At 38.7% G+C, this 12,848-nt stretch overlaps 1 protein-coding gene across 1 annotated transcript; it reads right to left on the reverse strand.

Annotated features, from left to right (window-relative positions):
• Positions 1 to 5: 5 nt before the first annotated feature.
• Positions 6 to 7,582, reverse strand: LOC102726846 (monocarboxylate transporter 1; the record flags this gene model as incomplete). Its single annotated transcript, XM_081810649.1, has 4 exons — positions 6,641 to 7,582; positions 5,215 to 5,475; positions 3,773 to 3,916; positions 6 to 640 (listed from the first exon to the last, which is right to left on the reverse strand). Coding segments are annotated over exons 2-4 (996 nt in total), but the record flags the coding sequence as incomplete, so codon positions are not given.
• Between the last annotated feature and the right edge of the window lie 5,266 nt (positions 7,583 to 12,848).

Consider the following 12,848-nt stretch of genomic DNA (forward strand, 5'->3'; position numbering starts at 1 on the left):
GCAAAAAAATACTGAACTCGAGGTCTTATCCACTTGGTGTTGGCTACAAGTCCCATAGAAGGTCTGGCTACCATGTCAACAAAAGCCAGAATGGAAAGAAGGAAGGCAGACTTCTCACTAGAGTAATGTTGACTCTTGCCATAATTACTAAGAAAGACTAAAGGAGTAGCCATCCCAAAAGCCATTATCACATTCCCAGAGAGGTACAGTAAAAAGCCTCTGTGGGTAAACAGGGATAAATCCAAAACTGTGTTAATTGTTTGAAAAACTGATCGTTTCTCTTCTTTGGCGTTTCCGCCATTAAAGTCTGTATTTGCATCACCTGCCTCCTTTTCTACATTAGATTTTCCAGCTTCCTGAAGGGATTCTTTAGACCTATCTTTCCCTGCACTTGTTGGTGGGGGCCCTATTGGTCGCATCAGGGCTCCAGCTACACAGCAGTTTAGTAGAAGGCCCCCAAGAATTAGGAAGCTCCCTCTCCAGCCAAAGATACCAAAGAGAGCCTGACTGAGAGGGGCCAGAGTGGAGAGGAACACAGGGCTGCCTGCCATGGCCAGTCCATTCGCCAACGGTCGCCTCTTGTAGAAATACTTGCCAATCATGGTCAGAGCAGGATTCAAGTTGAAGGCAAGCCCAAGACCTGGGGAGGAGGGGGGAAGAATTACATACCGTAATAAATGTCAGAAACATATTTGTTATTAATCAGCTAGACAAACTGAATGGCAAGAGGTCAAAATCATCATTATAACTAGTAGATCATTAAGTGGGCTGTTATCAAATACAGACATAAAGTCTCTTTATGCAACAAGTAATAGACTTAAAATATAACATTAAAATAATTCTTTTTGCTTTAGCAAAAATAAGAATAATAAATGTAGGCTCCTTTGTTTAGTTTCATAATTTTAGGTTTCCTGAAGAATAGGGAATTGAAAACAAAAAGGAGAGAGGATAAATCTTGTAAAATCAGAGAGCAAGACAGAAGAGGAGGGGCAGACGGGCAGGAAAAGAAAGGGGATGGGGAGAGAGAAAATATTTTAGGACAGTAAACACAATATTGTGAAGATGCTAACATTACCTTAGTAAATCCATTAATTTAATGTAATTTCAATGAAAATGTCAATGCATTCAATTTTTCAGACGAAGTACAATGACTGTAAAATATATCCAGAGACGCGATGCCTGAGTGGCTCAGTCAGTTAAGTATCCGACTCTTGATTTTGGCTCAAGTCATGATCTCAGGGTCGTTAGATTGAGCCCCATGTCTAGCTCCGCACTCAGTCAGGAGTCTGCTTGGGATTCTCTCCCTCTTCCTTTGCCCCTCCCCCCGCTCTCTCACACTCTCGTTAAAATAAATAAATGAATCTTAAAAAAAAAAAATACCCCTCAGAGAATAAATATATTAGAAATATTCAAAAAGTATAAATAATTGGTGGGACCAACACTAACAGATATAGAAATATTTTCTACAGCTACAGCTACAGTAATGAGAAGTGTGCACTTAGTCAAAAATGGAAAAACTGATAATAAAATTGGGGAAAAGTCCAGAAATAGGACCAAAAGATACATTTATATTAATAGGGAAAGAGTAGATTTTTCAGTCGATGGAGCTGAAACAAGCATCCCAATAACCTCCTAAATGGTCTCCCATTCTTGCTCCCTTGGTAGGTAAGCCCTTACTTACCTTCCTATCCGCATCTCAGTGTATTCTCATACGTGCTCAGCACAGTTATTCCTCTAGATTTTCACAAGCCTGGCTCCTACTTATCATTCAGATCTCAACTCAAGGTCACCAACTCTAAGAGGACTTCCCTTTAGGGACTATTCAATCTTTCTCCATCAAAATTCTCTGTTTCAAGTTTTTGCAAAGCACTTACCACAAGCTGATATTTTTCTTATTTACTCATTTATTTGTTGGTCTGTTTATTGTCTGCTTCCCTCCACTACAGAGCAGGAATCTTATCTATCATGTTGACTCAATCCCCACAGAGCTTGGAACAGTCCCTGACATACAGTAGGGACAAATATTTATTGAATGAGTTAATAACAAACAGGCTGAATAACTAAGTGGGAACAAATAAAGTTCTGTTCCTTCCTGTTATTCAAATACTCTAGATGAATTACAATATTTAAATGTTTAAAATTTTAATTAATGTAGTAAAAGTACAGATCCAAAAAGAAAATACCTGTTATTAGCATTATCTCAGATCCTGCAGGTAGGACTGTACATTATTAGAACCTTTCTTTTTTTTTTTTAAAGATTTTATTTATTTATTTGAGAGAGAGAGTGAGAGAGAGAAAGAACACAAGAGGGGGGAGCGGGAGAGGGAGAAGCAGACTCCCTGCTGAGCAGGGAGCCCGATGCGGGACTCGATCCCGGGACTCCAGGATCATGACCTGAGCCGAAGGCAGTCGCTTAACCAACTGAGCCACCCAGGCGTCCCTATTAGAACCTTTCTAAAAGGATATTTGGCCAATCATATCAAAAACTTTTTCCCCCGGTAATTCCACTTCTAAAATTTGTCCTAAGGAAATTATCATGTTCACAAAGAAATACAGAGAAGCACTATCATACAAATAGTGTTAATTAATAGTGAAAAATATAAACAACTGAAAGGTCTTTCAATTAGAAAATGGTGAAATAAACTATGGCACATCCATCCAATGGAAAAATAGTAGCTGCTACAGTATGTTAATTGAAATGGGGAACTATATACATAATGTATTAGTAAGTAAAAAAAAAAAAACTGGTTACAAACATTATACTAAAAAAGCATATGTGTATGCATAAAAAAATGTATGAGCATCAAAATATTAATGGTTTCCTCTGAATTGTAGGGCAATGGATGATCTTTATTCTTTATCCTCAGCAGTTTCATTTCCCAAATTTAGCTATGAGAAAGGGGGAAAGAGGTTTTCTCATGTGTGTCCTTAATCCCTTGAAAATGTATATGGCTTCTCTACCAAAAAATTCTTGCTTGTTTCTGACATTCTCTCTTACTCTAATTTGAAACAATTTCTTCTTGGGTAGAAGGATAATGAGTGGGAATAGCTGATGACCACCATTTCAACAACTTGCCACACACTCTTTACTTATGGCCACTATGTTTCTTAAGACAAAAAAATAATTTTTTTAAAAAAAGAAGAAAGAAAAAAACCCTCTCTTTCAATAAAAAAATAACCACCCCAAAGTGCCAGAACTTTCTTTAAAAACATGTTTCTCTGGGGTGTCTGGATGGCTCAGTTGGCTAAGCGTCTGCCTTCGGCTCAGGTCATGATCCTGGGGTCCTGGTATTGAGCCCTGTGTCAGGGCTCCCTGCTCAGCAGGGAGTCTGCTTCTCCCTCTGCCCCCTCCCCCCCATGCTCTCTCTCTCTCTCAAATAAATAAATAAAATCTTAAAAAAAAAAGAGAGACAGGGGCACCTGGGTGGCTCAGTTGGTTAAGCGACTGCCTTCGGCTCAGGTCATGATCCTGGAGTCCTGGGATCGAGTCCCACATCGGGCTCCCTGCTCAGCAGGGAGTCTGCTTCTCCCTCTGACCCTCCTCTCTCTTACGCTGTCTCTCATTCTCTCTCTCGCAAATAAATAAAAATCTTAAAAAAAAAAAAAGACATGTTTCTCTGGTACTATGAAATTAACATATGTATAGCTCTTAAAAATGGTGATCCAATAATTTTTCTAACAAAGAATTTTCATTTTTCAAAAGAGTTGGCAGATGAATGCTATAGAGTCCACATAAAAATTAATGCTTGAAAATACATCAGTAGCAACTCACCTCCAATGAATCCAATATACAAGTAAAGTTCCTGTACAGTGTTGGAGAAAGAAGCCGCAATCAAGCCACAGCCTGACAAGCAGCCACCAACAATCATGATTGGACGACTGCCATATTTATTCACCAGGATACTGCTGACAGGACCTAGGAGAGAACCAGAAATTTAGTAACGCAGAGAAGCCCACCCCTCACATCCACACCTGCACAAAGCCTTACTGACACAAAAGGATGCCGAGACATAAATACCCCACCCCACAAATAAACAGATAAATCAGAAGACAGTGGTAAGAAATATTGCTTTCTATTTTATTTCAGAGTCACAGGTTTGTGTAATGGGAAAAATATAGCATCGATTGTATAATGTACCATGTACATCTTCTATATACCTAGAACATACTGGATGGATTTTAACTGAAGTTTGGAAGACTTTAGCCTATCTCCTTCAAGGAAGATTAGGCTGCAAATACCCTGATTATAAGTGTTTATAGGATTTTTCATGTACATGTATCCTATGTATCTAGGATATTATCAATATGTATGTAGCAAGTTTGCTCTGTTTTTAATTTTTTAGATGATCATCTGGAGCAAATGCACATGAACATGATGCAATGTATGAGCAAGTCTGATCAAACTTCTGACGTTAGAGCATATTTTCAAATTAGCTGAAATGTACTTTGTTTCTCATAGAAAACAATGACAAAACCAAAACAGAACTACAAAACAAGAATGCCTACCATCACCACTTTTCTTCAACATTATACAGGAGGTCCGAGGCAGTGCAGTAAGACAGGGGGGCAAGAAAGGTGTAAGGAAAGGAAGAAACCAAACTATCAGTATTTGCAAAAGATAAGTTTGTCTATCTTAAAATTTTGAAAAAAAAAATCTACCAATAAACTGTTGGAAGTAATAGAGGTTAGCAGGGATATATAATTAAAACACAAACATCAGGGGTGCCTGGGTGGCTCAGCCGTTAAGCGTCTGCCTTCGGCTCAGGTCATGATCCCGGGGTCCTGGGATCGAGCCCCGCACTGGGCTCCCCACTCCACAGGAAGCCTGCTTCTCCCTCTTCCACTCCCCCTGCTTGTGTTCCCTCTCTCTCTGTCTCTCTGTCTGTCAAATAAAGAAAATATTTTTAAAAAAAGAAAAAGACCCCACAAACATCAATTGACTTTCCATACACCAGCAACCAACACAAAACCATTTTTAAAGAAAGTTATCCTTTATAATGATATCTGTTTTTGCAATATAACTGACCTAACAGCACATGGTTGTATGTAGCCTTTATTGTTAAAGGGAATGAAAAATATGACTCCAACTACCTAGCTTCAAAAACTAACATTTTAAATATCTTACACATAAAGGCATCAAGAACAAAAACTATTTAAAATGGAGCCTTTGTCTGCCTATTGAAAATTAAAAGGGTAGGCCTTCTGGGTACTTACCTCCCCCATACATGACAGCAAACATAATAGAAGAGATCCAGGACACTTCGCTGGTGCTGGCATTAAACATTTCTTCAATTTCTTTGTAAAATACAGAAATAGATTTGCCAAACGCACAAGAGAAGCCAATGGATATAAAAGCTCCAACAACCACTGCCCACCCCCAGCCGCCATCAGGGGGGGTGGGTCTAACTGGAACTTCATTTGATGGTGACATTGTACATAACGATGAATTCCAAAATGCAGTTCAAATCCAAATATCTAAAGGATATGAAATTAAAATAGTACATAACAAGTAGGTCAATATAAAGCACTTCCATAAAATACCTTGCATTTATGTTATAAATAACTGAAATGCTTTTCAATGTTACTTATACTCTGTGAACACAGTAGAAAAAGTCCAAGAGTCATAATATTGCCCCAAATTTGTATAGGCTTAAAGCTGAAAACTCACCACTACTTGAACCATACACCAAAATCCTTTTCAATCCTTTCCAATAAATATACTGCTTCTTCAAATTTATAAACATACCTGTTCTAATAATAGAGATCAGTAATTTCCCACATTATCAAGGATAACTAAGTAATTCATTTGACTTATCTGTATGCAAAACTCACACTGCACACACTTTTATAAAAGCTTCACAATCTATACTTCCTTTATAATTTCTCTCCTTTCCCAAAATATATTCTCCAATACTCACCTGATTTTTCTGTTCTCTAGAATTTATAGGCTAACTTGGAAAATGTCGGGAAGGACATACTAATATCCCGTAACTCACTAGAGATATAGCAATTTTCAAAAGAAAAGTTCTTCCCACTTTGGGGCTAGTATGAATAATGCTATGAAATTTTGTGTGCAGGTTTTTGTGTGGACAAGTTTTCGATTCTTTTGGGTATATACTTAGTAGAAATGCTAGGTCATATGGTAATTCCGTCTAACATTTTGAGAAACTGCCAAACTCTTGCAAAGTGGCTGCACCGTTTTGCAATTCCACCAGCAATGTATGAAGGTTCCAATTTCTCCATATCATCACCAACATTTGTTATGTCTCTTTATGATTTCTAACCATCCTAATATGTATGAAGTGGTAACTCACTGGAGAAGTGTCTTCTTTGGAGAAATGCCTATTCAAATTCCTCACCTATTTTTTAATTAGATTTTTTTTTTTTAACCATTGGGTGGTAAGAGTTCTTTCTACACAGGCATACCTCAGAGATATTGCAGGTTCAGTTCCAGACCACTGAAATAAAACAAATACTGCAGTAAAGCAAGTTAAATGAATCTTGGTTTCATGGTGCAGATAACAGTTATGTTTACACTATAGTGTAGTCTATTAAGTGTGCAATACCATTATGTCTAAAAAGACAATGTGTATACCTTAACTTAAAAATACTTCAGTGTTAGAAAATTGCTAACCATCACCTGAGTTTTCAGGGAGTTGCAATCTTTTCGCTGGTGGAGGGTCTTGCCCGGATGTTGATGGCTGCTGACCGAGCAGGGTGGTGGTTGTTGAAGGCTCGGGTGGCTGTGAAAGCTTCTTCATATAAGACAACAGTGAAGTTTGCCACATTGGTTGACTCTTCCTTTCATGAACAATTTGCAGCACGTAATACTGTTTGATAGCATTTTACCTGCAATGGGAATTCTTTCAGAACTAGAGCAATCCTCTCAAACCCTGCTGCAGCTGTATCAATGAAGTTTATGGAATATTCTAAGTCCTCTGTTGTCATTTCAACAATCTTCACGGCATCTTCACCAGGAGTAGATTCCATCTCAAGAAACCACTTTCTTTGCTCATGCATCAGAAGCAGCTCCTCACCCATTAAAGTTTTACTGTGAGATTGAAGCAATTTAGTCCCATCTTCAGGCTCCACTTCTAATTCTAGTTCAACTTGCTGTTTCCACCACATTGGTAGCTACTTCCTCCACTGAAGTCTTTTTTTTTTTTTAAGATTTTATTCATTTATTTGACACAGAGAAAGAGAGTGAGAGAGAGAGCACAAGAAGGGGGAGTGGCAGGCAGGCAGAGGAAGAGGGAGAAGCAGGCTCTCCACTGAGCAAGGAGCCCGATGTGGGGCTCGATCCCAGGACCCTGGGATCATGACCTGAGCAGAAGGCAGCTGCTTAACTGACTGAGCGCCCCTCCACTGAAGTCTTAAACCCCTCAAAGTCATCCATGAGGGCTGGATTTAACTTTCTCCAAACTCCTATTAATGTTAGTCACAAATGTTCTTAATGGCATCTAGAATAGTGAATCCTGGGGCACCTGAGTGGCTCAGTCAGTTAAACGTCTGCCTTCGGCTCAGGTCATGATCCCGGGGTCCTAGGATCCAGCCTAGCATTGGGCTCTGTGCTCAGCTGGGAGTCTGCTTGAGATTCTCTCCCTCTCTCTGTGCCCCTCCCCCCACTCATGTGTGCACGCTCTCTCTCCCCCACCAAATAAATAAATCTTTAAAAAAATAGATTAGTGAATCCTTTCCAGAAGTTTTTAAATTTACTTTACCTAGATCCATCAGAGGAATCACTATTTATGGCAGCTATCGCCTTATGAAATGTATGTCTTTTTTTTTTTTTAAGATTTTATTTATTTATTTAATTGACAGAGAGAGAGACAGCGAGAGAGGGAACACAAGAAGGGGGAGTGGGAGAGGGAGAAGCAGGCTTCCCACGGAGCAGGGAGCCCGATGCGGGGCTCGATCCCAGGACCCTGGGACCATGACCTGAGCTGAAGGCAGACGCTTAACCGACTGAGCCACCCAGGCGCCCCATGAAATGTATGTCTTAAATGATAACCGTTGAAGGTTAAAATCACTCCTTGATCCATGGGCTGGAGAATGGATGCTTGTTAGCAGGCATGAAAATGACATTACTCTCATAGTACATTTCCATCAGAACTCTTTGGTGACAAGGTGTATGGTGAATGAGAGTAATATTTTGAAAGGAATCTTTTTTTTTTTTTTTTTTTATGAGCAGTACTTCTCAACAGTGGATTTAAAATATTCAGAAAACCATGTTGTAAACAGATGTGCTGTCATCCAGGCTTTGTTATTACATTTATAGAACACAAGCAAGGTAGGTTTAGCGTAATTCTTAAGGGCCCTAGGATTTTCAGAATGGTCAGTGAGCACTGCTTCCACTCAAAGTCACCAGCTGCATTCGTCCCTATCAAGAGAATCAGCCTCTCCTTTGAAGCCAGGCACTGACTTCTTCCCTCTAGTGACAAAAGACCTAGACAGCATCTGTTTTTTGCATAGTCACTTTCATTAATGATCTGAGCTAGATCTTCTGGATAACTTGCTGCAGCTTCCACATCAGCACTTGCTGCTTCATCTTGCATTTTTCTGTTATGGATATGGCTTCTTTCCTTAAACCTCATGAACCAAACTGCTAAGCTTCCAACTTTTCTTCTGCAGCTTCCTCATCTCTCTCAGCCTTCACGGAATTGACAAGAGTAGGGGCCTGCTCTGGATTAGGCTTTGGCTTAAGGGGATGTTGTGGCTGGTTTGGTATCCTATCCAGATCACTAAAACTTTCTCCGTATCAGTAATAAGGCTGTTTCACTTTCTTATCATTTGTCCATTCACTGGAGTAGCACTTTTAATTTCCTTCCAGAACTTTTCCTTTATTCATAACTCAGCTGTTTGGGGCAAGAGGCCTAAATTATTTTGGCTTTCAACATAACTTCCTCACTAAACTTAATCATTTCTACCTTTTGATTGGAAGTGAGAGACATGCGACTCTTCCTTTCACTTGAACACTTAGAGACCATTGCAGGGTTATTAACTGGCCTCATTGTAATATTGTTGTGTCTCAGGGAAGAGGGAGGCCTGAGGAGGGAGAGAGGGGAGGGAACCGCCGGTTGGTGGAGCAGCCATAACAGACATAACATTTATCGATTAAGTTATTAAGTTCACTGTTTTCTATGGGCATGGTTTGTGGCACCCCAAAACAATTACTATAGTAACAACACTGATTACTGATCATAGATCATCATAACAAGTATAATAATAAAAAAGTTTGAAATATAGCGAGAATTATCAAAATGTGACACAGAAACATGAAGTGAGCTAATGCAGTTGGAAAAAATGGCACCGATAGACTTACTTGACTCAAGGTTGCCATAAACCTTCAATTTGTAAAAATACGCAATACATGCAAAGATCAATAAAGCAAAGCATAATAAAACGAGGTATGCCTGTACTCTAGATACAAGTTGCCTATCAGATAAATGAATTGCAAATATTTTTTCCCACTCATTGCGTTGTCTTTTCACTTTTTTGTTGGTATCTTTTAAAGCACAAACATTTTGATGAAGTCTGATATATTTTCTCTTTTGTTACTTGTGCTTTTGGTGTTGTATCTAAGAGACCATTGCCTAATCCAAGGTCACAGAGATTTATTCCTAAATCTCTTAGTTTTCTTCTAAGAGGTTTATAGTTGTAGTTCTTACATTTAGGTCTGATCCATTTTGAGTTAATATCTGTCGTGTCGGGGTAGGGGTTTTATTGAGGTAGGGGTCTGAATTCATTCTCTTGCATAAGGATATCCAGTTACCCCAGCACAATCTGTTGAAAAGACTATTATTTCCCCATTGGATGGTCTTGGCACTCTTGCTGAAAATTGGTTGACCATTGATGTATGGGTTTATTTCTGGACTCTCCATTCTATGCCATTGATCTATATATCTAGCCTTCTGGCAGTACCACAGAGTCTTAATTACTGTAGCTTTATAATAAGTTTTGAAATGAAGAGGCATGAGTCCTCCTCCACTTTTCTTCTTTTCCAAAGTAGTTTCAATGATTCTGAGTCCTTGCATTTCTATAAAATTTTAGGATCCGTTGTCAATTTCTGCAAAAACAAAAGTAGCTGATTTTGAGAAGGACTATGTTGAATCTGTAGATAGATTTGGGGAGTAATGCCATCTTAACAATATTAAGTCTTCTGGTCCAGAACACAGGAAACTTTTCCATTTATTTAGGACTACTTTCAGCAATGTTTTGTAGATTTCACTGTACATGTCTTGAACCTCCTTGTTTAAATTTATTCCTGAATATTTTATTATTTTTGATGGTATTATAAATTGAATTTTCTTAATTTTACTTTTGGATTTTTCATAGGCAGTGTATTGTAATATAATTGATTTTTGTATATTGAGCTTGCATCTTGCAAACTTGTTTAACTCATTTATTACTTCTAATACTTATGTTTATAAGATCATGCCATCTGTGGGGCCCCTGTGTGGCTCAGTTGGTTAAGTGTCTGCCTTCAGCTCAGGTTATGATCCCAGGGTCCTGGGATCCAGCCCCGAGTTGGGCTCCCTGCTCAGTGGGGAGTCTGCTTCTCCCTCTGCCTCTCCCCACTGCCACCCACCCCCAGCTTGTATACTCTCTCTTGCTCACTCTCTCTCTCTCTCAAATAAATAAATAAAATCTTTTCTTTTTTTTAAAAAAAGATCATAGCATCTGTGATAGCTTTACATCTTCCTTTACAATCTGAATGCTTTTTTTTCATTGCCTAATTGGCTCGGAAAAAACCTCCAGTTCAACGTTAAATAGAAGTAGCAAGAATGGACATCCTTGTCTTTTTTTTTTTAAAGATTTTATTTATTTATTTGACAGAGACAGAGACAGCGAGAGCAGGAACACAAGCAGCGGGAGGGGGAGAGGGAGAAACAGGCTTCCCCCCGAGGAGGGAGCCCGATGTGGGACTCGATCCCAGGACCCTGGGATCATGACCTGAGCCAAAGGCAGACGCTTAACGACTGAGCCACCCAGGCGCCCTGGACATCCTTGTCTTATTTCTGACCTTAGAGGGAAAGATTTTTGTAGTTCACCATTAAGTATGATGTTAGCTATAGTTTTTTGTTGATGCCCTTTATTAAGCTTGGGGAGTTTCATTCTATTTCTAATTGTTGAGTGTTTTTATCATGAAAGGGTGTTGGATTATATCAAATGCACTGTTATAAGTCTATTAAGATCACCATGTGGTTTTTGGTCTTTATTCCATTAATGGGGTTTGGCATATTGACTGATTTTCGTATGTTGAACAATATATGAGTTCCTATGTTCCTGAGATAAAATCTCAGCTTGTCATGGTACATAACCCATTTTACGTGTTGCTGGATTCAGTTTGCTCATATTTTGTAGAGAATTTTTACACCTATATTAGTAAAGGATAGTGGTTTGTGGTTTTCTTTTCTTGTGGTATTCTTGGTTTTGGTATCAGGGTAATACGAGCTTCAAAGAACAAGTTGGGAAGTGTTCCCTCTACTATTTTCTGAAAGGGCTTATAAAGGATTAGTATTAGTTCTTCTTTAAATGTTTCATAAAATTTACTAGTGAGGCCATCTGGGCTTTGAGTTTTCTTTGTGGGTTTTTTTTCTATGACTACTTCAATCTCTTTAATTATAAAAGATATGTCCAGATTTCTAGAAATTTGTTAATTTCATTTAGGTTTTCTAATTTGTTAGCATGTTCATAGTATTTCCTTCCAATTCTTTTTATTTCTGTAAGGTCAGTAAAGATATACAAAGAGTTTAGTCAACTGGGAACAGTCCCCACAAGACTGCCCTCACTTTTAACTTAGTGGGGAAAAGGTGGAAGTGTTTCTAAAAACACTCTCAGGTTTGATAATTTAATGGAAGGGCTCAACAGAAACCACTAAAAGTTATTATATTCATGACTTATTATAGGGAAAGGACACAGGATAAAATTAGCCATAAGAAGAGATGTACAGGGCAGAGTCTGGGAGAGATCCAAATGCAGAGCTTCTGATCATCTCTTCCCATGGTCATGGATAGCATTAACTCTTCCTAGACACAATGTGTGACAATAGAGTATTATCAACCAAGGAAGCTCACCCAAATCTTTAGTGTCCAGACTTTTCAATGGGGCTTGGTCATATATTACTCCTAGGGCTGAACTTTAGTCTCCAACTCTTCCCATAGGGTGGCCTAATTCCTTGAATCTGTAGTTCCTTTGAAGGTTGGAAATGATGCAATATGGCCAAAGGCCCCAGGCAAATAATGAAACCCCTATTAGGCAGGACTTTTCAGAGGCCTAGAGATCAAATCGCAGTTGTCAAGGGCAAAGGCCAGATCTCTACAGGTGAGGTTAATTCTTCATTACACATAATGTACCCTCTTTCATTTCTGGTTTTAGTAATTTGAGTCTTTTCTTTCTTTTTTTCCTTGGTAGTTTAGCTAAAAGTTTGTCAATTTTTTTCATCTTTTAAAGAACCATCTTTTGGTTTCATTGATTTTCTCTGTTGTTTTGTACTTTCTAGTTCATTTATTTATTTTCTAATCTTTATTATTTTCTTTATTCTGTTTGCTTTGCATTTAGTTTATTTTTTTCAAGTTCTTAAGGTAAAAGTTTAAGTTGTTAATTTGAGGATTTTTTCTTTTTTTTATTTTATTTTATTTTATTTTATTTTTTAAGATTTTATTTATTTATTTATTTGAGAGAGAGAGAGAGAAACAGCATGAGAGGGGATAGGGTCAGAGGGAGAAGCAGGCTCCCCGCCGAGCCGGGATCCCGATGCGGGACTCGATCCCAGGACTCCAGGATCATGACCTGAGCCGAAGGCAGTTGCTTAACCAACTGAGCCACCCAGGCGCCCCTTATTTTAT

Source organism: Leptonychotes weddellii, unplaced genomic scaffold, assembly GCF_054177405.1.
Source record: "Leptonychotes weddellii isolate Sample4059 unplaced genomic scaffold, ASM5417740v2 HiC_scaffold_3136, whole genome shotgun sequence".
In the NCBI taxonomy this organism is placed as follows: Eukaryota; Metazoa; Chordata; class Mammalia; order Carnivora; family Phocidae; genus Leptonychotes; species Leptonychotes weddellii.